We start from the raw sequence: 21,426 nt of genomic DNA, 5'->3' as shown, positions 1-21,426 counted from the left end.
GAATGGCGAGAAGACGATGGACTAAATGGCCTAATTCTGCTCTTATGACTTATGAACTGTGTCCTTCAACAACTAGAGAGCGGTCCTGACCTCATCTCCCTCATTGGAGACTTTTAAACTAACTTTAATCAGAGTTTATGTTGGACTAAATGTTGGTCTCTTTAACTGTGCAATGTGGACAACTTGATTGTAATCATGTATAGTTGTCTGTTCGACTGGATTGCACGGTACCCGGACGTAGCGCTGATGGACAAGAAGCCGAAGCAAAGAAGTCGAAGCCAAAGAACCGAATGGAAACAAGGCCGAAACGCTAATAAACCGAAAGAGTACGAAGACGAAACGCCTACTAACCGAAAGGATCGGCGCCTAAATGCAAACTAACCGAAAGGGCGGGACGCCTAAAAGCCAACGAACCGAAAAGCTGCGTCGCCTAAAAGGAAACTTACCGAATGGCCGCTCTGTCGAAACGCCACCTACCCGAAAGGCGGCGTCGCCTACAAGCCAACGAACCGACTGTCGCACAACAGAAAAGTCCAATAACGGACATGACGTTGCCGGGGGGCGGGACTTGTTAGCGATTGGTCCAGACCCCGCGTCCATCACATCACTGTGCAGGGATGAACATTGTCCCACACCTCCGCTCCACCCGACCCGCAGCCCGCGGAGGGTGACCGTGAGTGAGTGGGGGCTGTCCCGAGGGATGCGCACCTTCGGCCGCTTTCAACTTGGTGCTTGGGTTCAGATTGCCCAGTCACCTATGGCTTGTGTGGGAAAAGGACCCCCACGCTCCCGTCTCCCCCTTCTCTCTCCCCTCTCCCCCTCTCTCTCTCTCTCCCTTCTCTCCCCCTCTCTCTCTGTCTCTCTCCCTTCCTTCTCTCTCTCCACCTTTTCGGTTCGTTGGCTTTTAGGCGTCCCGCCCTTTTGGTTAGTTTGCTTTTAGGCGTCCCATCCTTTCGGTTAGTAGGCGTTTTGTCTGCATACTCTTTCGGTTTATTGGCGTTTCGGTCTAGTTTCCATAAGGTTCTTTGGCTTCGACTTCTTTGCTTCGGCCTCTCGTCCGTCAGCGCCACGTCCGCACATGGGATTGCACGGAAACAGAAGCTTTTCACTGTACCTCGGTACCTGTGATTATATTAAACTAAACTAAGCCATCTGCCCATCACCTCCCCTCCCACTCACCTGTATTCATCTATTACCTGCCACACTTTGTCCTACCTCTCACAACTCTCTTTCATCCCCCTACAATCAGTCTGAAGAAGGGTCTCAACCCAAAATGTCACCTATCCATGTTCTCCAGAGATGCTGCCTAACCCACTGAGTTACTCCAGCACTTGGTGTCTTGTTTTTAAATCAGCATCTGCAGTTGCTTGTTTCCACTTGCTGAGAGCTGATGGGCTCACTGCTGCCAGTTTCCTTACCTTCACCAGGTTTGCTGCCAAACATGAACAGAGAGTCTTCACGTTCTTCACGCACTTCTCGTGGCACATGAAATTACAAACTGGAAAAGGAGAAACAAAGATAAAATGCATGCTGTACCCTGACTGGTTGCAATGCGGCCTTGTTCGGCAATTCCAACATACAGGAACACAAGAGGCTGCAGAGAGTGGTGGACCATCACGGGCACAGCCCTCCCCACCATCGAAAGCATCTACACCCGCCGTTGCCCCAAGAAAGCGCCATCTATGATCAAGGATCCGCACCATCCAGGCCGTGCCCTCTTACACGCTACTCGGATGGTTTAAATCAGATTGGCAAGGGACGGGGTACAGTGCAGGACTGGGGCAGGTGAGAGGCTGGAAGTGGGTACAGAAGGTGATGAAAAGAAGTTTGGTGGACAGGATAGGCAGGAGCACGGCTAGAAGCGAGGCAGGGCTGTTGCATTAAGTTGTATTTATTTCAATACGAGATGCCTGATGGATATAGTGGATGAACTCAGGGCTGGATAGGTACATGCGACTGAGACATTATAGAAACCTGGCTAGGAGAGGGACATGTCTGGCGGTTTAATATCCCAGGGTACAGGTGCTACAGGAGACCTGTGGGGGTAAAAGTGAAGAGGCAGTTGCTTTATTAAGGAGGATGTCACGGCAGTGGTCAGAGGTGACATTACTGATGGTTCGTCCAGTGAGGCTATATGGGTAGAGCTGAGAAATAAAAAGGGATACAAAAAATGTTGGAGTAACTCAGCGGGTCAGGCAGCGTCTCTGGAGATAAACACAAAAAGCTGGAGTAACTCAGTGGGACAGGCAGCATCTCTGGAGAGAAGGAATTGTCTGACGAAGGGTCTTAACCCAAAACGTCACCCATTCCTTCTCTCCAGAGATGCTGCCTGTCCCGCTGAGTTACTCCAGCTTTTTGTGTCTATCTTCGGTTTAAACCAGCATTCACAGTTCCTTCCGACACACTGTGTCTCTGGAGAACATTGATAGGTAACTTTGAGTCGAAATCCTTCTTTAGACTGAAGAAGGTTTTCGACCCAAAATCTTTCTTCAGACTGAAGAAGGGTTTTGACCTGAAATGTTACCTATTCCTTTTCTCCAGAGAAGGTGCCTGATCAGCTGAGTTACTCCAGCTCTTTGTGTCTATCTTTGGTTTAAACCAGCATCTGCAGTTCCTTCCTACACATAAGAACCAGTGGACATAGATTTAAATCTTTCACCTTAAACCTGAGGGGCAGGGTTTTTACTTAGTGCAGTGGGTATATGGAACGACCTGTCAGAGGAGGTAATTGAGGCAGGTTCAATAACAGCACTTAAAAGAGACGGATTGGGAATCTTTAGAGGGATGTGGGCTAAATGTTGAGACAAGAGACTTGCCGAGATGGGGAACGTTGGTCGGCATGGGTGAAGGGCTTGTTTCCACGCTCTATAACTATGATTCTATGAACATAGAAGAGTATAACATAGCAACAGACCCTTTGCCCACGGTCCATGCTGATCATTATACCAAGTTAAACTCTTTTCCTCTGTCTGCACATGATCCATATATCCCTCCATTCCCTGCACATCCATGAGTCCGCCTAAAAGCCTCATAAATGCCACTATTGTATCTGCCTCCATCACCACCCCTTTCTGTGTAAAAAAACTTCTCTCATCCCTCTGATCATTTCCACAGTACTGGCTGTCGACCCTTTCTTTGCCTCTCATAATCTTACATACTTCTATCAGGTCTCCCCTGAGCCTCCTACAGTCCAGAGAAAATAATTCAAGTCTGTCCAACCTCTCCTTATTGTTAATCCCCCCTAATCCAGGCATCATTCTGGTAAACCTCCCCAAAGCCTCCACATCCTTCCTGTAAAGGGGCGACCGGAACTGTAACCAATACTCCAAAAGCGGCCCCGCCAACGTCTTGTAAATCTGCAACATGACGTGCTGAATGCCCGACCAATGAAGCATGCCCTCTGACCCCACCCATGTCCCGGCCTATGACGGCAAGCATGCCCTCTGCCACCTATATCAGGAGATATACAACTCTGAAGTTCCACCACCAGGTTTAGGAACTTTCCTGCAACCATTAGGTCATTGAAGCGACCCGCACAACCCTAATCCTACCTCGGTAACAGAACACCTCTTGCACTACCATCGGTTTGGTTCTTTTCATAACCAACACTTTGGCACAAATGTTTTATTTTTTTCATTATACTTCTACCACATTGTACTCATGCATACGACAATAAACTTGAACTTGATATTTCTGCACAGACCAGTTTTTGTAAAATAAATCTGCTCAAAACGATGGAAAAGGAGCTACAGATGCCAGAGATCTGAATCGAGAAAAACAGAAAATGTTGGGAGTACTCAGATCAAAGCAACTTTTGTGGAGAAGTTGGTCCAAAGGGCTTTTGTTTCCACGTTGTATGACTGTCAGTTAAGGGATGCGAGTTTTGCAGGCTGAGCCAGCAGGTGGTGATGAGCTGCCTTGTGGAACTGCTGCAGTCCTTGAGGTGTGGGGAGCGCACAGTCCTGTACTGTCAGGGAGGTGGCATTCCCAGGCTTTTGCTGCCCTCATCCTTCCAGCTGGTCAAGTTGCTGCAGTGAGTCCTGCAGATGGTGCAGACGACTGCTGCTACTGTGCATCAGTGGTGAGGTGCGTGAGTGTCTGTGGCCATTATGCAGGTTACTATGTCCTGTATGGTCAGGTCAGGTCTTCATTGTCATAGGCACAAGTTCGGTGAGGTACAAGTATAATCAAATCTTGAGAGGAGAACGGGTAAGACTGTTGCAAACACAAAAACAAGATTTGTGCAAAGCACATTTAGAAACAAAACAAGTCCATGGTGTGGAGTGTTTTGAGTGCGGTAGAAACTGCACCGGACCAGGCTTTTAGACAGGCACATGGATGTGCAGGGAATGAAGGGGGGTATGGTTACGAGTGGGCAGAGGACATTAGTTTAACTTGGCATTATGTTCAGCAATGATATTATGGGCTGAAGGGCCTGTTCCAGTACTGTACTGTAATAAAGTCATACAGGCGCAGTCGTCTTTCTTACAGTTTGGCTTTCTTCCCAACCAATTGTTCAAGCGCTTTTGATTGCAACATGCGCCTTAATTTAGTTCAACAAAGAAACTGACTAGTTACTAAAGAACCAGTTTTTGTAACTTTAATACAGTGTGGAAACAGGTCCTTCAGCACAACTTGCCCACACCGGCCAACAATGTCCCAGTTACACTAGGCCTATTTGCCCGCATTTGGTCCATATCCCTCGAAACCTGTCCTATCCATGTACCTGTCAAACTGTTTCTTAAATGTTGGGACAGTCCCTGCCTCAACTTCCTCCTCCAGCAGCTTGTTCCATACACCCACCACCCTTTGTGTGAAAAAGTTACCCCTCATATTCCTATTAAATCTTTTCCCCTTCACCTGGGCAAGAGACTCTGTGCATCTAACCGATATATTCCTCTCATGACTTTATATACCTCTATAAGATCATCCCTCATCCTCCTGTGCTCCAAGGAATAGAGACCCAGCCTACACAACTTTTCCCTATAGCTCAGACCCTCTAGTCCTAGCAACATCCTCGTAAATCTTCTCTGTACCCTTTCCAGCTTGATAACATCTTTCATATAACATGGTGCCCAGGACTGGACACAATACTCTAAATACAGCCTCACCAATGTCTTGTACAACTGCAACATGACCTCCCAACGTCATTGATATAGGTGACAAACAGTAGCTGGCCAGCACCGAACCCTGAGACACACCACTAGTCACAGACTTCCAATCCGAGAAGCAACCTTCCACCATCACCCTCTGCTTCCTTCCACATAGGCAATTTTGTATCCATTCAGTTATCTCTCCTTGGATCCCATGCGATCTAACCTTCCAGAGCAGCCTACCATGCGGAACCTTGTCGAATGTTTTACTGAAGTCCACATCTACAGCTCTGCCCTCATCAACCTTTTTGATCACGTCTTCAAGAAATAATCAGATTTGTGTGACACGACCTCTTACATACAAAACCATGCTGACTATCCCTAATGTTCTTTTTCATCTAAATGCATGTATATCCTGTCCCTTAGAATACTCTAGTAACTTTCCAACTACAGATGTTAAGCTCACCGGCCTATAGTTCCCAGCATTGTCATTGCAGCCCTTCTTGAATCGAGGCACAACATTTGCCACCCTCCAGTCTTCCGGCACCTCTCCTGTATTTCAAGACAACTCGTAAAATTCAACGAAAGCGCTCCCACAATGTCCACAGATATATCTCATCAAGCCCTGGAGATTTGAGGTGGTCAAAGAGGCTTTTGGCACATTAGCCTTCATCAGAGATTTGTCTGAGGATTTTGCCCATCTCCTGCGTTGCTTCCTAAGGGGTCCCACTCTCTCTCAGCTGAACTGATTTTATCTGCCTGTACATAATCCATTCCCTACACTTCCATGTGCCTATCTAAAAGCATCTTAAATGCCACTAATCTATCACTGCGCATTCCTGGCCCCCATCACCCTCCGTGTAAAAAACTTGCCCTGCACATCTCCACTGAACTTTTCCCCCTCTCACCTTATAGATATGGCCTCTAGTGTTGGACATTTCCACCCAGGGAAAAAGGTTCCGATTGTCTACCTTATATATGCATCTCATAATTTTATATACTTCTATCAAGTCTCCCCTCAACCTCCGACATTCCAAAGAAAACAATACGTCCAACCTGTTCTTCCAGCTGAAACCCTCTAAACCAGGTCGCATTCTGGTAAACCTTCTCTGCACCCTCTCCAAAGCCTCCATATCTTTCATGTAATCGGGCGACCAGAACTTCACACAATATTCCAGATGCAGCCTAAGCAAAGTCCTACAGACCTACATCATTACTTTTTTTCAAAGAAGCCGATTAAGCTACAAACCTGCACTTCTTTGGTATGTGGAAGGAAACTGGTGCACCCGTGGTCACGGAGAGAATATGCAAACTTCACACAGACAGAACCCAAGGTCAAGACTGAACCCGGGTCTCTGGTGTTGTGAGCAGCAGCTCTGTCAGTATAGTCTTTTATTTGACTGGATAGCAAGTAAAGAACATCTTATATGGGACTAGGGGAGAATACGTGTTCGGCACGGACTAGAAGGGTCGAGATGGCCTGTTTCCGTGCTGTAATTGTTATATGGTTATATATGGTTATATGGTTATCACTGTGTCTTAGTACTCGTGACAATAATAAACTGAATAAAAACTTAACTAAACTAGCAGCCCAAATGTAATGGGGAAATTATACAGTTAATAGCAAGGCCCTTCATTATATTGTTGTACAGCGGGATATTCGGGTCCAAGTCCATAACTGCCCAAAAGTGGCAACATAAGTAGATAAAGTGGTAAAGAAGGCACATGGTATGCTTGCCTATCCGACTAGATAGCACACAACTACAAAGTATTCACTGCACCTGGGTACACGTGACAATAATAAACTAAATGAAGTATAAGAATCAGAAAGTCATGGCAGGACCACGCTGCACACCACTGAGGCCGTCACACCATGGGACTGATTGTTGGTGAGATTTATGCCAGGAAACATTTCCACGCTGGCACCATTGATGCTGATCGGGTGTGTACTGCACCACGATTCCTGTGTACTCCTTCCTGTACCCTGTCTCATCCTTGTTTGAGATCCGCCCCACCACGGTGTAATCTGCAAACTTATATATCATTGTTCTGTTGCTGGTACAAATTACAATTAAACACTCTTGACTGGACCAACATGAAACCCCGATGGAGATGTGTAACGTCTACTTTCAGTTGAATTCCAGTTTCCAGTTTCCAGAATTCCAGAATTCCAGTTTCCCTTTCCACAGATGCTGCCTGACCTGCTGCATTTTCTGCTTCTTTCAGTTTTCCAGCATCTGCAGATTTGATTTCATCGGCCTGAAATGTTAACTGGTTCTCTCTCCATAGATGTTGCTTGATTTCTGTATATTTCAAGCATTTTCTAGTTCAAATTTCACTCTTCTTAAATGTTAAAAACAAAAGTGTGCAGAAGAATGAGAATAGAGGTAGCTTTACACTGGCAAGCAGGCAGAGTCACATCCCCACTTCAGGGAGTCCACTGTGCTACGTGTCAGAACCTGTGTGCTGGGTCACACACTGCCTCATTGTTGCAGGGATGGGTGTGTACAGTTGAGTCCACCAAAAAAAGATGAGGCACATCATTAAATCCTGGATGATTTTCCATGACGTGTGTTTCTAACTCTCCTATTTCCAGGTTGCGCCATTTCAAAAGTGATGCCGTCAGCAGGTTATCACATTTGTTTTAGAAACATAGAAACATAGAAAATAGGTGCAGGAGCAGGCCATTCGGCCCTTCGAGCCAGCACCGCCATTCATTGTGATCATGGCTGATCGTCCCCTATCAATAACCCATGCCTGCCTTCTCCCCATATCCCTTGACTCCACTAGCCCCTAGAGCTCTATCTAACTCTCTTAAATCCATCCAGTGATTTGGCCTCCACTGCCCTCTGTGGCAGGGAATTCCATAAATTCACAACTCTCTGGGTGAAAACTTTTTTTCTCACCACAGTCTTAAATGGCCTCCCCTTTATTCTAAGACTGTGGCCCCTGGTTCTGGACTCGCCCAACATTGGGAAATTTTTCCTGCATCTAGCTTGTCCAGTCCTTTTATAATTTTATATGTTTCTATAAGATTCCCCCTCATCCTTCTAAACTCCAGTGAATGCAAGCCTAGTCTTTTCAATCTTTCCTCATATGACAGTCCCGCCATCCCAGGGATCAATCGTAGATTAATCTCGTGAACCTACGCTGCACTGCCTCAATCACAAGGATGTCCTTCCTCAAATTAGGAGACTAAAACTGTACACAATACTCCAGATGTGGTCTCACCAGAACCCTATACAACTGCAGAAGAACCTCTTTACTCCTAAACTGAAATCCTCTTGTTATGAAGGCCAACATTCCATTAGCTTTCTTCACTGCATGCTGTACCTGTAAGCCAACAGATGCCTTCTTGATAAGTACAGCTCTCATCCGCCTGAGCTCCAAGGAATAGTCGTATCCTGCCCATCCTCTCCCTGTAGACGTTGGTGAGGCTACAGTTGGAGTATCGTGTATCAAAACTGAACACAATACTCCAACTGTAGCCTCACCAATGTCTTGTGCACAATAACATAACATCCCAACGTCCATATCCAATACACTGACTGATGAAGGCCAACATATCGAAAGCCTTCTTGACCACCCTTTTGACCAAAGATCATGCTTTCGACCTGTGACACAATTTTTGGGGAACCGACAACATTCATCCACTACGTCACTGTGGAACCATGTTGCAGTGTGTGCCATCTCCTAAATACCCTACACTTCGCCTTTGACCTTCTGTGCATTTTAACAATATTTGATAATACAATGGTTAATAACCAATAATACTTGGTAAGCAGGTCATAATCGTGCAATACAGTAGCATAACTACAACAAATTACATACAAGATCATAGTTGCTGCAATAATAAGCTTACAACTGTGATCTGTGTCTTTGGCTGAACTGTGGACAGATCTTTGCACGATTATGGTCCAGTTACCGAGAATTACTGATTATTAATTTATTCTATTATTGTATAATTTTCCATTATTGATTATTGATTGCGTGTTGTGGCATTTATGAGGTTGTTATGATGCAGCAAATATAAAGTTCACATTACATATGACAAACACTCTTGACTGGTCGGTAGGTCAGAACACACGGCGGCCACTCGGCCCCTTTAGCGGCTGCAGCATCCTCGCTGCGCCTCAACAAAGGCGATCACTCGGAGTGAAGGACCTATCCCACCCTCCTACCCCAACACCTGCGGCCCCTCGGCCCATCCCACCCTCCTACCCTAACTCCCAGTCTCTTTGGCCCGTCCCTCCCTCCTACCCCGTCCCCTCGGCCCTGCTGAATCCCCCCCATCCATTCCCGCGGCCCCTCGGCCCGTTCCTCTCTCCCACCCCAACTCCCGCGGCCCCTCGGCCCGTCCCGCCCTGCTGCCCCGCACTCACGGTCGCACTGGAAGCCGCCCAGCCCCCAGATGAAGTCGGTGCAACGCTGGCAGTAGCTGGGCTTGGTCAGCGTCACCTTCCGCAGCCGGTGGCCGTGGGCCGGGCGCCTCCGCGAGCTGGAGTCGGGGAACAGACCCGGACCCGGCCCCGGGAGCCGGGGGAGCCGAGCTCGACTCTCCGCCATCCGTCTGCGCCCCGCCCGGGCCTCGCCGATGCCGCTGCCGCTGGGCGGGGCTGCCCGGGGACCGGCCCCAGCCGCCGCCGCCGCCGCCGCACTCAGGCCCAGTTCGCCCCGCCGCCCGTCCACCGTCCGCCCGGACATCCAGCACCGGCCCGCCCGCGGGAAGCACAGGCCCGGCCCCAGGCGGGGACACGAGCCGACACGGGGCGGGGGAGGAGACACAACCCGGGGAGAGGGGAGGAGGAGAGATGGTTCCGCGGGCGGGGAGGAGAGAAGGTCCAGGGGAGAGGCTGGAGGGGGGAGGAGGTGGGGGGAGGAGAGGAGGAGGTGGGGGGGCTGAGGAGGATATGGGAGGGGGGGAGAGGAGGTGGGGGGGGGGGGAGAGGAGGAGGTGGTGGGGGGGGAGAGGAGGAGGTGGGGGGGGGGGGAGAGGAGGAGGTGGTGGGGGGGGGGGGAGAGGAGGAGGTGGGGGGGGGGGGAGAGGAGGAGGTGGTGGGGGGGGGAGAGAGGAGGAGGGGGGGAGAGGAGGCGGAGGTGGGGGGAGAGTCGCAGGTGGGGGGGGGGGGGGGGGAGGAGGAGGTGGGGGGGGGAGGTGGAGGGTTCTGAACTGCACTGTGTAGTCTTGTACTTATGTGCACACTACCTGTTGGACTTGTGTCTGTATTAATTGTACTCGTATATAGTCTGATTTTGCTGCACAAGGGCTGAGCTGTCAGCAAAGCCAGATTCTCCAGAAGATTCAAAGTATCTCAGTGCACCACAGAGAGGGTGGAGAGGTGATTCGGTTGTTTGTTTTAGTTATAGAATCAGACACCACACAAACATGGCAATAATCAAAGGTCATGTGGACTGAATGCACTCTCTCCCTGTGACCTCGTGGGTTTCCTTTGAGTTCTGCATGTTTCCTCACACATCCCAAACGCATGCGGGTTTGTGGGTTAATTGGCCTCTGTAAATTGCTCCTCAGGTGTAGGAGGTGGAAGCGAAAGTGGGATAACAGAACTAGAGTGAACAATGATCAATGTGAACTCAATGAGCCGAAGGGCCTGTTTCCATGTATCTTTCAATCAATTTCTCAATTAAACCAGGGGTTCAAGCCCACCTCGTCCAAACTGACCACAATCCTAATCCAGTGTGTGGAAACAAGGAAATGCTGATGCTGGTTTACATATAAGGACAGAGTGCTGGAATAACTCGGCAGCTCAGGCAGTATCTCTGAAGAAGATGGATACATGACGTTTCAGGGCAGGCCGCCCAGGCTAATCATGGTATCTCTCGAACCCCTTCCAGACAAAGAACATGTTCAAATACGGTTTAAATGTTGTAATTATATCTGTCTGCACTTTCCAGGGAAGCTAATTCCATGACACCCACTACCTTCCATGTGCAATACCTACCTAACAGATCTCTTTGAAATTTCTCATTTTATAATTCTGCTCTCTAGTTCTAGACTCCCCTGTCCCGAGAAAAAAAAAAGACCAGCTATGCTATCAATGTCCCCTCAGAATTTTCTAACCCTCAATAAGGTCACCCCTTGGTCATCTCTGTGCCAGTGAAAATAAGACCAGCCTTCCAATCTCTTCTAACTACAGCCCACCATTCCAGGCAATATCCCAACAAATCTCCTCTGCGCTCTTTATTTTCACCGCATCCTTCCTGTAGTGCGGTCACAACAGAACCCAATGCTCCGTGCAGTCTCACCGGTGTTTTGTGCCGTTGCAACGTGACGTCCCTAGGCTGATGAAGGCAGGCATGTGAATGCCATCCTCACAGTACTCTCCAGTGTTGCCACTTGGCAAACTCAGGACTTGCAATCCAAGGTCTCAGACATCAGGTCACTAACATTTGATTTACCAAAGTATTACTCACACTTGTCTGGATTAAATTCCATCTGCCACTGTGCCACCCAACTTTATGTCTCACTTTATCCTCTCAGTCATTTATAGAGTCAGAACTGCAACACAGAAACAGGTCTCTTGGCTGTGCTAACCAAGTTGTTGAACCAAGCTAATCCCACTTGCCAGGCCCATATCCTTCCAAACATGTCCAAGTGTCTTTTAAATGTTATAAATGCACCCACTGCTACCACTTCCTCTGGCAGTTTATTCCCTATAATGTGCACCACCCTCTACTTACCCATTAGATCCCTTTTAATTCTCCCCTTCTAATACTGTATATGCCCTCTAGTTTAGACCCCAACCCCAGGGTAATTGTGGCTATTAACCGTATCTGTGCTCCTCCTCTTTATAATACTAAGTCTTCATCTTGTTTGTGGCTGTGTGCCTGTGTCTGTGTGCATGTCTGTGTGCGTGAGAGAGAGAGAGAGAGAGAGAGAGAGAGAGAGAGAGAGAGAGAGAGAGAGAGAGAGAGAGAGAGAGAGAGAGAGAGAGAGAGAGAGAGAGAATATCTGGTTAATTCCTATTTTCTTCCAAACACTAGGCCACAGCCTTCCCATTTTCACACATCCTACTCACATTTTTCCCGTCGAGGCGATAAACATCTTCCCGTCGCATTCCCACCTATATTTCCAAAGTTATTAATCGTTTAAAGTTTTAAAAACAGCCCTAAAACTGTTTGATTTCAAGGCAGGACGGGACACTGCCTTGCCAGGAGGGAGGAACACTCTGGGACGGAAGGGCTCTCCAGCACTCGCGGTGAATAAGTCTACAGCCAGGGCCACTCTCCCCCTCCCTCTACCCTCCCTCGCTCCCCTAGGATTGAAGGGGGAGGCTGAAGAGGAGGGGGAGGGAGTGCTGGGGGATGAGGAGAAATGAGCCACGCCTGCGCAGTTGGGGACTGTAGCAATGTTACGAAATTTTGAGATTTTAAAATCAAATCTGCAATTTATCCCATCAGATAAAGCATAAAAAGAAGTTTAATTTGATACCTAATCCACTTTCATATCTGCAGTATTAAAAAAGTTATGGCCATTTTCATACTCAGAAATTAGCATCTTGTTCCCTATTGCTTTTCCATTGACAACACAAAAGCTGTGAATGAGGACAGTCAAAAGCCCATAACTTTCTTAAAAATTAAGAGAACTGAATGAAATTTTCAGTTATTTTGGATTGAAGCATTCTGAAACAAATATAAAACATCTTACTTGGATGACCTGAAATTAAAGCATATAATTAGTTAATTACCTAATTGTTGATAATTACAAAATTGACCGTTGTGACGCAAATAGTAATAAACACCCAGACTGCCTTGAAAATTCAAAAATGTGAAATTCTCAAGATCAGAACTTTAATATTATTGTATTATATGCTGTAAGTCCGTAACAGATAGGTAAATAAATTACAATTTCTAGCAATAGACCAAGTCTTTATGGTCCATTGGCATATCATAATCAGTAGCATCATCATACTCCTCAGATTGTAACCAATAAGCAACTCTGTACACCTTGTTTTTCCTCAACTTTTCAATTTTGGCATTGTAAACCACAGGTTTTTGCTCTTCAAACCACGCAAGACATGCCTTTCTGCCCACTACTTTCCCATTAAGAATGTCCTGTAGATCATCACATTTGGAGTAGTCCAAATTCGGATAATCTCTGCGAATGCTGTCTAAATCAGTCTCTTTTGCTGGGCAATTGGATTGACAATTTTGCATTTCTTCTTCGGAGACATCGGTTTAAAATGTAAAGGAAAAGAAACACTGCACAGCATTAACAAAAACAAGTTATTATTTGCAGTTTTAGAAAAAGGTAGAAATGATAAAGTTAAACGCTAAAACAAATATTTCATCTAAATTCAATTACTAGATCTAACCATCTATTCATTTCTTAAGAAAAGGCCAATTTTTTTTTTAATAGCCTAAGTATCCAAACAACAAACTAGTCCCATTCACAGAAGATTTTTAAATCTCACTGTCATGAACTTATATGCCAAATAGAAGGAATTTAATGTTTATTTCCCATAAATTAATCTAGACACATCCACTCTCACTATAATCAAAATTATTATTTTTTGCAGAATACATGTGACTAAAACTGTTGTGCATATTTAGTAAAAAATATTGATTTATGTATAGACAATTACACAAAATATAGACGATTTAGATGCTCTTATGACATGATTGTCCAAAAAAAAAAAGAGGATTTAAATTATCTTGCGAGTGTGTGTTTCTGGAATGCGATCGATTGGAACGTTGCCGTGAATTTTAACCCCATATCGGCAGGCAAAGACATGGCCGAATCGTTTGGGGACTAAATAACATTTTCGCAATGTAAAATTAGACCAAAGCTACCCCAAGAAGCAAGATTATATGTGAAATACATGACTTACCCTTTGTTTTGTCCTGATATTACGATCCGTCACGTTGAAGGCGTTGAGGGCGTTAGAAGTCACGTTTTACTTTAATCCAACTATTAAATTGTCCAGCGATTTTTAAAAAACCGACTAGCAGCCCGAGGAAATTGCTCTCCGACAAGGGATACAAATCTGCATTTTAATCCCGCCTCCCCCCCCCGCAAAGGCGCCAAAGTCGCGCACACAGCCCGTGGCAGATCTGCAGCGCTGCTGAAGGTAGGTTTTGTAACATCGCTAGACTATGGGTGAATGGTGTAATATTGCGTTGGGGGAACGGGTGAGTGGTGGAATCTTATGTTGGGGAGCAGACCCAACGGTCTACACTTGGTCTAGTGATTTTATAAACCACAAGGTCATCCCTCCTACTCTCCACGTATATAATACTCATCCTGGCCACCCTCTCTTTATAACCCAAATTCTCCAGACCGGATGTTATCCTCATATATCTTTTCCAGTTTAATACCATTTTCTCAAAGCAACCAGCATCATCAGAGACCCACACCACCCTGGCCACAGGAACAGGAGCCTAAAAACCATTACATCCACATTCAAGAACAGCTTTTCCCCAGCAACCAGCAGGCTCTTGAAAACCACACAACACTAACTGATGAACTATGGGCTGTCCTGAGTTTAACTTATTTTGCACAACTGTTGGGGTTATTCATTTGTTGTATTTTTTGTTTATTATCGCTGTCTATTGTGTTTACATACCAATTGTGCTGTTGCAAGTAAGAGTTTCATTGTTCTATTGTGGGTACATCTGACAATTAAAACACTCTTGCCTATATCAGGGTGACCAGAACGCACATATTATTCCAAGAACAGCCTTACCCACGTCTTGTACAGCTTTAACATTACCTCATGTACTCAATAACCTGACTGATTAAGGCTGGCATATTAAATGCCCTCTCCATCATCCAGTCTCACTGTATCGCCACTTTTAAGTTAAATCCCTGCACATTCTAGGTACCTCTGTTCTGCAACCATTCCCAGGGCTCTATCATTTGCCGTCCAGTTCTATTCTGTGCTATCTCACCAAATGCAACACCTCACATTAATTTGAATTAAATTCAATCTGCCATTGACTCAGTAGATCAAGATCACATTGTAATCTTAGATGATCCCTTCACTGTCGTATATACCACCAATCTAAAGTGTCACCTGCAAACGTACTAACCACACATACATTCACATCCAAATCATTAAATAATGAACAAGAGTGGACCCGCGCCAATCCCTGAGGCATACCACTTGTTATTGGCTGAAAAACGAGCCTTTACCATATGTTTAAGAAGGAACTGCAGATGCTGGAAAATTGAAGGTAGACAAAAATGCTGAAGAAACTCAGCGGGTGCGGCAGCATCTATGGAGCGAAGAAAATAGGCAACGTTTCGGACCGAAACCCTTCTTCAGACTTTACCATACCTTTGTCTCCCCCCCCTTTAAATCAATTTTGCATCCAATTTTCTAGCTCGTCCTGGATGCTGTGTAATCAAACCTTTCAGACCAGCCTACGATGCGATACCTATCAAAGGCTTTGCTAAAGTCCATGTATAAAACGTCTCATCAATATTCTTGGTCAGCTCTTCAAAAAACTCAAATTTGAGACACTATTTCCCCATACACTTTCACCAACAAAACCTCTCTCTTCCTACCACCTACGAAACAATGTATGTTCGGCAAGTGGAGTTGCAAATTACTTTTGTTAATCGCTTTATGCAGTCGACAGCAAATCTATTGACATTCACAAGTGTTAGGACTCCAATATGAAACAGATACAGGAAATTGAACAACAGCATATTGATGTTGCTAATTTATTAAAATTTAATACCAGCTGCTATGAGAATTTTTGATGTTATGGATATATTTATACTCTGATCTAATAAAAAGAGTATAAATTGTAACATTTCAGAATGTATATTTTTATCTTAAGTTAAATAATTTACTTTCACGGTCTCGCTAAATATCTACAGGAATGTTAGTCAGTACTTCTGTAATATTGCATTTAAATAGGAAATAAAACTCAAGGTCAAATTTATTATTCCATATCCCAGGGCTTTAACCCAACACATGATATTTCAGCAACTGAACAGTATTTGCAGCATATATACAGTTCCAAGCTAACAAGTTTTACACAAATTGTTGATATAATTTTACATTAGCAGGGCTATAAATCACACAAAACTAGACGATGACTCTTCAAAGCTAACTGCAGGAAAACAGCTTAATCTGTGGAATATCATAACATACACACACTGGTTTATAGGAGTGAACAGAACCAAATGGGATTGGATTTCAGGATGACATCAAATACCTTGAACATGAATCATTATTTTTGATTAGTTGTAATTATTAAAAGATTTTACTTTTGTTTTGAGTTCACAACCCACATGTCATCTTCCAGGCTGTTCAAAACTTGGGCTGGTACAAGTATACCTGCCCGCTAAGGCACCCAGAGGCAAGCTGGCAGTGAGTGGGTGAGAATTTGGTTGTAAGCACGACATCGTTGTGTGAGTAAATAGTCCTGATCTCCTGCAGCGAGACTGCTTCTTTTGGCAAGCAATCGCACAGTTCGTTGCAACAGCTGTCAAACCCTAACAAGCGAATCCCATAGCCAAAAGGCGAACAAATCAATCGGCCGTCTGGACTGAAGCAAAGTTCCTTAATATAACCACGGCCTACGTTCGCTTCTTCAATATAGTGCGTGAGGCAAAGCGATGAACGAGGGGAGGATGTCCGGACTGGAGGCCCATCTTGGAATTCATAGATGCAAGTCCACTGGTTAGAAACAAACACAAGTATGTCATTGGACTTCTCAAATACTGGAAACTCATCCGTAAAAGAAATGGCTTTAGCGAGTCAGATTAAAGAGAGTCCCAAAGCTTTTCATATCTATATTAAAAACTAGACGGTAACCAGGGAGAACCCTTCAAGGATAAAGGAGGGAATTTGTGCTTGGCATCTAGGGATGTCGGTGAGGTACCAAACAAGTACTTTACATTTGATTTTTACACCAAGGAGAAGGGCATGGAGGGTAGTGAGATCAGTATGGAGAATACTAATGTACAAGGGCACATTGAGGTTAAGGAGGTGTTGGTGTTTGAGGAACATGAAGATGGATAAATCCCCAGGACCTGATGGAATTTACTCAAAGTTACTGAGAGAGGAGATTGGGGAGCCTTGACAAAGACCTCTGCATCTTCTCTAGTCACAGCACTGGAGAGGAGCTAATGTTGTTCCTTTATTTAAGAAGGGAAGTAAAGAAAATCCAGGGAATAATAAGGCTGGTGAGCCTCACATCAGTGGTAGGGAAGGGTACTTTGGGTTAGGATTAACTCCCATTGCCAAGAGAATGGATTAATTAGGGACAGTCAGCTTTGTACATGGCAGGTCGTGCTTACTACCTCGATTGAGTTTTCTGAGGAGGTGACAAAGATGATCGATGAGGGTACGGAGGTGGATGTTATCTACATGGATTTTATTAAGGCATTTAATAAATCCCCCATGGTAGGTTGACCCAATGCACAGGATTAAAATGCACAGGATTAATTGTGATTTGGTCATTTGGCTTACTGATAGAAAATAGAGGGTTGTGGCGGAAGGACCATATTCGGGCTGGAGGTCTGTGACCAGTGGAGTACTGCAGGAATAGTGACAGTACTGCAGTGACCAGTGGAGTACTGCTGGGACTTGATTGTGATCATTGACTTGGATGTAAACGTCGGTGGGTTGGTAAGTTTACAAATGACACCAAGATTGTGGGGGACGTGGACTGTGAGAAGAGTCTGAAGAAGGGTCTCGACCTGAAACATCACCCATTCCTTCTCTCCAGAGATGCTGCCTGTCCTGCCGAGTTACTCCAGCATTTTGTGTCTATCTTTGATTTAAACCAGCATCTGCAGTTCTTTCTTACACCGGAAAGCTGTCAAGGTATATAGCGGGATAGAGAACACATTCAGAAATGGTCAGGGAGATGGAGTTTAATCTGAGCAAGTGCAAGGTGCTTTAACCTTTGGGAGGTTAAATGCCAGGGGAAGATATACAATCAATGACTTGACCTTAAACAGCATTGACATATAGAGGGACCTTTGAGTGCAGTTCCATATTTCCCCAAAAGTAGCAACACAGGTAGTTAGTTTAGTTCATTATCAGTGGAACAAAGTACAAATAAAAGTTTTTTTGTTGCGTGCTATCCAGTCAGTGGAATAACTATACATGGTTACAATCAAGCCATTCACAGTGTACAGATACAGGATAAGGCGCATGGTATGTTTGCCTACATAGGTTGGTGCATTGAGTATAAGAGTCAGGAAGTAATGATGAAGCTTTATAAGATTTTGGTTGGGCCACATTGGGATATTGCGGCAGTTCTGATCGACCCATTACTGGAAGGATGTGGAGGCTTTGGAGAGGGAGCAGAGGTGGTTTACCAGACTCTGTCTGGCTTATGGTGTATTTGTTACAGGGAGAGGTTAGAGTAGCAATGTTACAACATTTTGAGATTTTAAAAATCAAGTCTGCAATTTATCCCATCAGATAAAGCATAAAAAGAAGTTTAATTTGACACCTAATTCACTTTCATGTCTCAAGTATTAAAAAAGTTATGGCCATTTTCATACTCGGAAATTAGCATCTTGTTCCCTATTGATTTTCTATGGACATAACAAAAAAGCTGTGATCGTGGACAGTCAAAAGCCCATAACTTTCTTAAAAATTAAGAGAACTGAATGAAATTTTCAGTTATCATAGATTGAAGCATTCTGAAAGAAATATAAAACAATCTTACTTGGATGTCCTGAAATTAAAGCATATAATTAGTTAGTTACCCAATTGTAGCTAATTCCAAACTTCAATTACTAGATCTAAACATCTATCCATTTCTTAAGAAAAGATTAACATTTTTAAATAGCCTAAGTGTCCAAATAACATTCACAAAGAATTCACAATAAAACATGATTTTAAAATCTCATTTACATTAATTTATAGGCCAAATGGAAGGAATTTAGTGTTCAATTGCTGTAAATTAATGGCCATTTAAATCTGCTTTCGAGTGGGATCCTGTGGAACGCGCTGGTTTAGAACGTTCCCATTGCGGTAGATTTGTGCCCCAAATGCCCAGTAAAATACTGCGGGATTTAATAGGGCCCCAAATTAGCTACTCGCAACATAAAACTTTGTATAAAGGGATCTTAAGAAGCGCTTTTTAATGTAAAAATAAACAACCTACCTTCCGTTGTCCCCTGTTTGAGATCCGGCCCGTCGTCGGCGGTCGCGGGTTTAGAGGTTAATTTTTAACTTACTATAATAAGTAAATAAACCCGTAAAATGTAAAAATAGCTCCAGCGAGCGAAACTCCAAGCGATTTTCCGTCAGTAACTAAGTAGGCTGAACAAGCTCGATTTGAACAGGGAAAATCGCGTTTTAAACCCGCCCCCCTCTAAACGGCGCCATAATCGTACACACGGGCTGGGACAGATCTGCAGCGACGCTGAAGGTAGGTTTTGCAACATACCTAGTTAGAGAGGGTGCAGAGGAAGATACCTGATAGAAGTATATAAAATTATGAGAGGCATAGACAGGGTAGAGAGTCAGAACCTTTCTCCCAGGTTAGAGGTTATAGCTTTAAGGTTAGAGGGGCAAAGTTCAAAGAAGATGTGCAGGGCAACGTTACACAGAGGGTGGTGATGTCTGGAACCTACTGCCAGGATTGGTGGCTGAGGCAGATGTGATAGTGGTGTTTAAGAGGCTTTTGGATATGCTTATCGATATGCAGGGTATGGTGGGATAGGGATCATGTGCAGGCAGATAAGAGTTGTTCTTCGCATCACGTGAAGCACAGATAAAGCGGACACAAAGATACAATGTTTCAGTTTGAATACCCTTCACCATGTTCTTACCACTTTCTTTAAAAGTCTAAAAGTAAATCACTATTGGTGGAAATCTGATAAAGAGCTGCTGCAAATACTCAGTAGATCAGTCAACAGAGATTTCATTTCAGAGCAATTATATTTTTTATCCTAACTGGGAAAAGTTTGAAATGAAATGAGTTTCAATAGAAAGCGGGAAGGAGAGAATTTAAGGAATGGGATACAAGTCAGAACAAATTTGAGACATCATGATGCAGGTTGTTACCGCACCCTCTCCACAGGTTGTTGTTGTGACCGCACCTGGAGTAAAGTCAACAGCTCCCAGCTATAGGAACTATGTCGTCAGTTGGAAAGGGTGCAGGAGAGATTCACCAGGATGTTACCTGGGCTTGAGGGCTTGAGTTATAGGGAGAGGTTGGATAGGCTGGGACTTTTTCTTTAGAGCGTATAGGCTGTGGGCCGAGGTGCTTTATTCCAGTGTTTCGTGACCCAAGTCACCAAACTACATGAAATTTTCACATATTGTGTAAAAAAATTATATAAATCACCCCTGAAACTCGTCATGAACAAGACTTGCACATTTTTTTAATTAAATTAGAGAAAAACCGGAAAAATTTCGGGTATTTTTAGTCCAATCAAAGCACGTTTAACATTGAGTTGTCTGCCAGTTGGCCAATCATGCGCTTTGTTTCAGGCTAGCACACATCATAGCTGAGAGGGCTTCACTAATGCCTGTTTTACTGGAGATTCCGATGAAGGTTCTTTGTCATGGAAACTTGCAGCAGGGTAATTGAATTTAGTGAGAAAAGCATTAAGAAGTCTGAAAAATGTGCAGCTAAGTGGATAGAAGTGGAAGAAAGTCTTGAAAGCAAAGTCCCTGCTGAGCACAAAGTTGTGAAACTTTGTGAATCAACTCAAACTGAGAGGTAAGATCTAAAGTCTGAATTTATGAAAATTAATCTGTATGGACTTTAATTAATTTAATTGCACCCTTTATAATGTGAAAAATGAGATTTGGTGGCTGTACATTCACTCATTCATTCACTCATTCACTCATTCATTCATTCATTAATGCTTCACTCACTCACTCACTCATTCATTCACTTATTCATTCATTCATGAAGTTGAGGGCCTAAAATATATGTATCAATAACAAGGTAAATTAAACATTTTCACTAATGCCAGCTTGTTGTAGAGTAATAAGTCTTAATCATCTAATCTCGGAGCTGCCTGTGATAACTTACGGAAAAGGTGCTCCGATCGCGGGGCCTATGTATTTAACATAGTGAAGCCGCGGTCTCAATTAAAAAGCGGCCGATTCGCGAACGCGGAGCCGCAGATCTTCTCCGCGGGCGGGGGGGGGTGTTCATAGTGCCGTCCATAGCGGCTGTTTTCAGGAAAACGGAGGAATATATCTGTCTGGAATATATATAGGTATAATAATATATTACATTATTGTATTATTATACTTATATTACTATCTGGAATATATATAGGTATAATAATATATTATATTATTATACCTACATTACTATCTGGAATATATATAGGTATAATAATATATTATATTATTATACCTATATTAGTATCTGG

At 44.3% G+C, this 21,426-nt stretch overlaps 2 protein-coding genes across 3 annotated transcripts in view; both read right to left on the bottom strand.

Annotated features, from left to right (window-relative positions):
- dgkq (diacylglycerol kinase theta) overlaps positions 1-9,886 on the bottom strand; it is a 128,915-nt gene extending 119,029 nt beyond the window's left edge. The window contains exons 1-2 of one of the 2 annotated variants that reach the window (XM_033020457.1): positions 9,476-9,886; positions 1,419-1,498 (exon numbers count right to left, since the gene is read on the bottom strand). In XM_033020457.1, the coding sequence (XP_032876348.1) occupies positions 1,419-1,498; positions 9,476-9,797 (402 nt within the window). In that variant the 5' untranslated portion in view covers positions 9,798-9,886. The remainder of the gene's footprint in view (positions 1-1,418; positions 1,499-9,475) is intronic. The other variant, XM_033020458.1, reaches the window with a different exon arrangement.
- Positions 9,887-15,650: 5,764 nt separating this feature from the next.
- Positions 15,651-21,426, bottom strand: part of dcaf10 (DDB1 and CUL4 associated factor 10) — a 36,771-nt gene continuing 30,995 nt past the window's right edge. Inside the window, exon 7 of the mRNA XM_033020453.1 lies at positions 15,651-16,744. Within this exon, the coding sequence (XP_032876344.1) occupies positions 16,376-16,744 (369 nt within the window). The 3' untranslated portion in view covers positions 15,651-16,375. The remainder of the gene's footprint in view (positions 16,745-21,426) is intronic.

This window comes from Amblyraja radiata, chromosome 1 (assembly GCF_010909765.2).
Source record: "Amblyraja radiata isolate CabotCenter1 chromosome 1, sAmbRad1.1.pri, whole genome shotgun sequence".
Taxonomy (NCBI): Eukaryota; Metazoa; Chordata; class Chondrichthyes; order Rajiformes; family Rajidae; genus Amblyraja; species Amblyraja radiata.
Note: the sequence above shows the minus strand (reverse complement) of the source record. Positions and strands in the feature narration are given on the sequence as shown.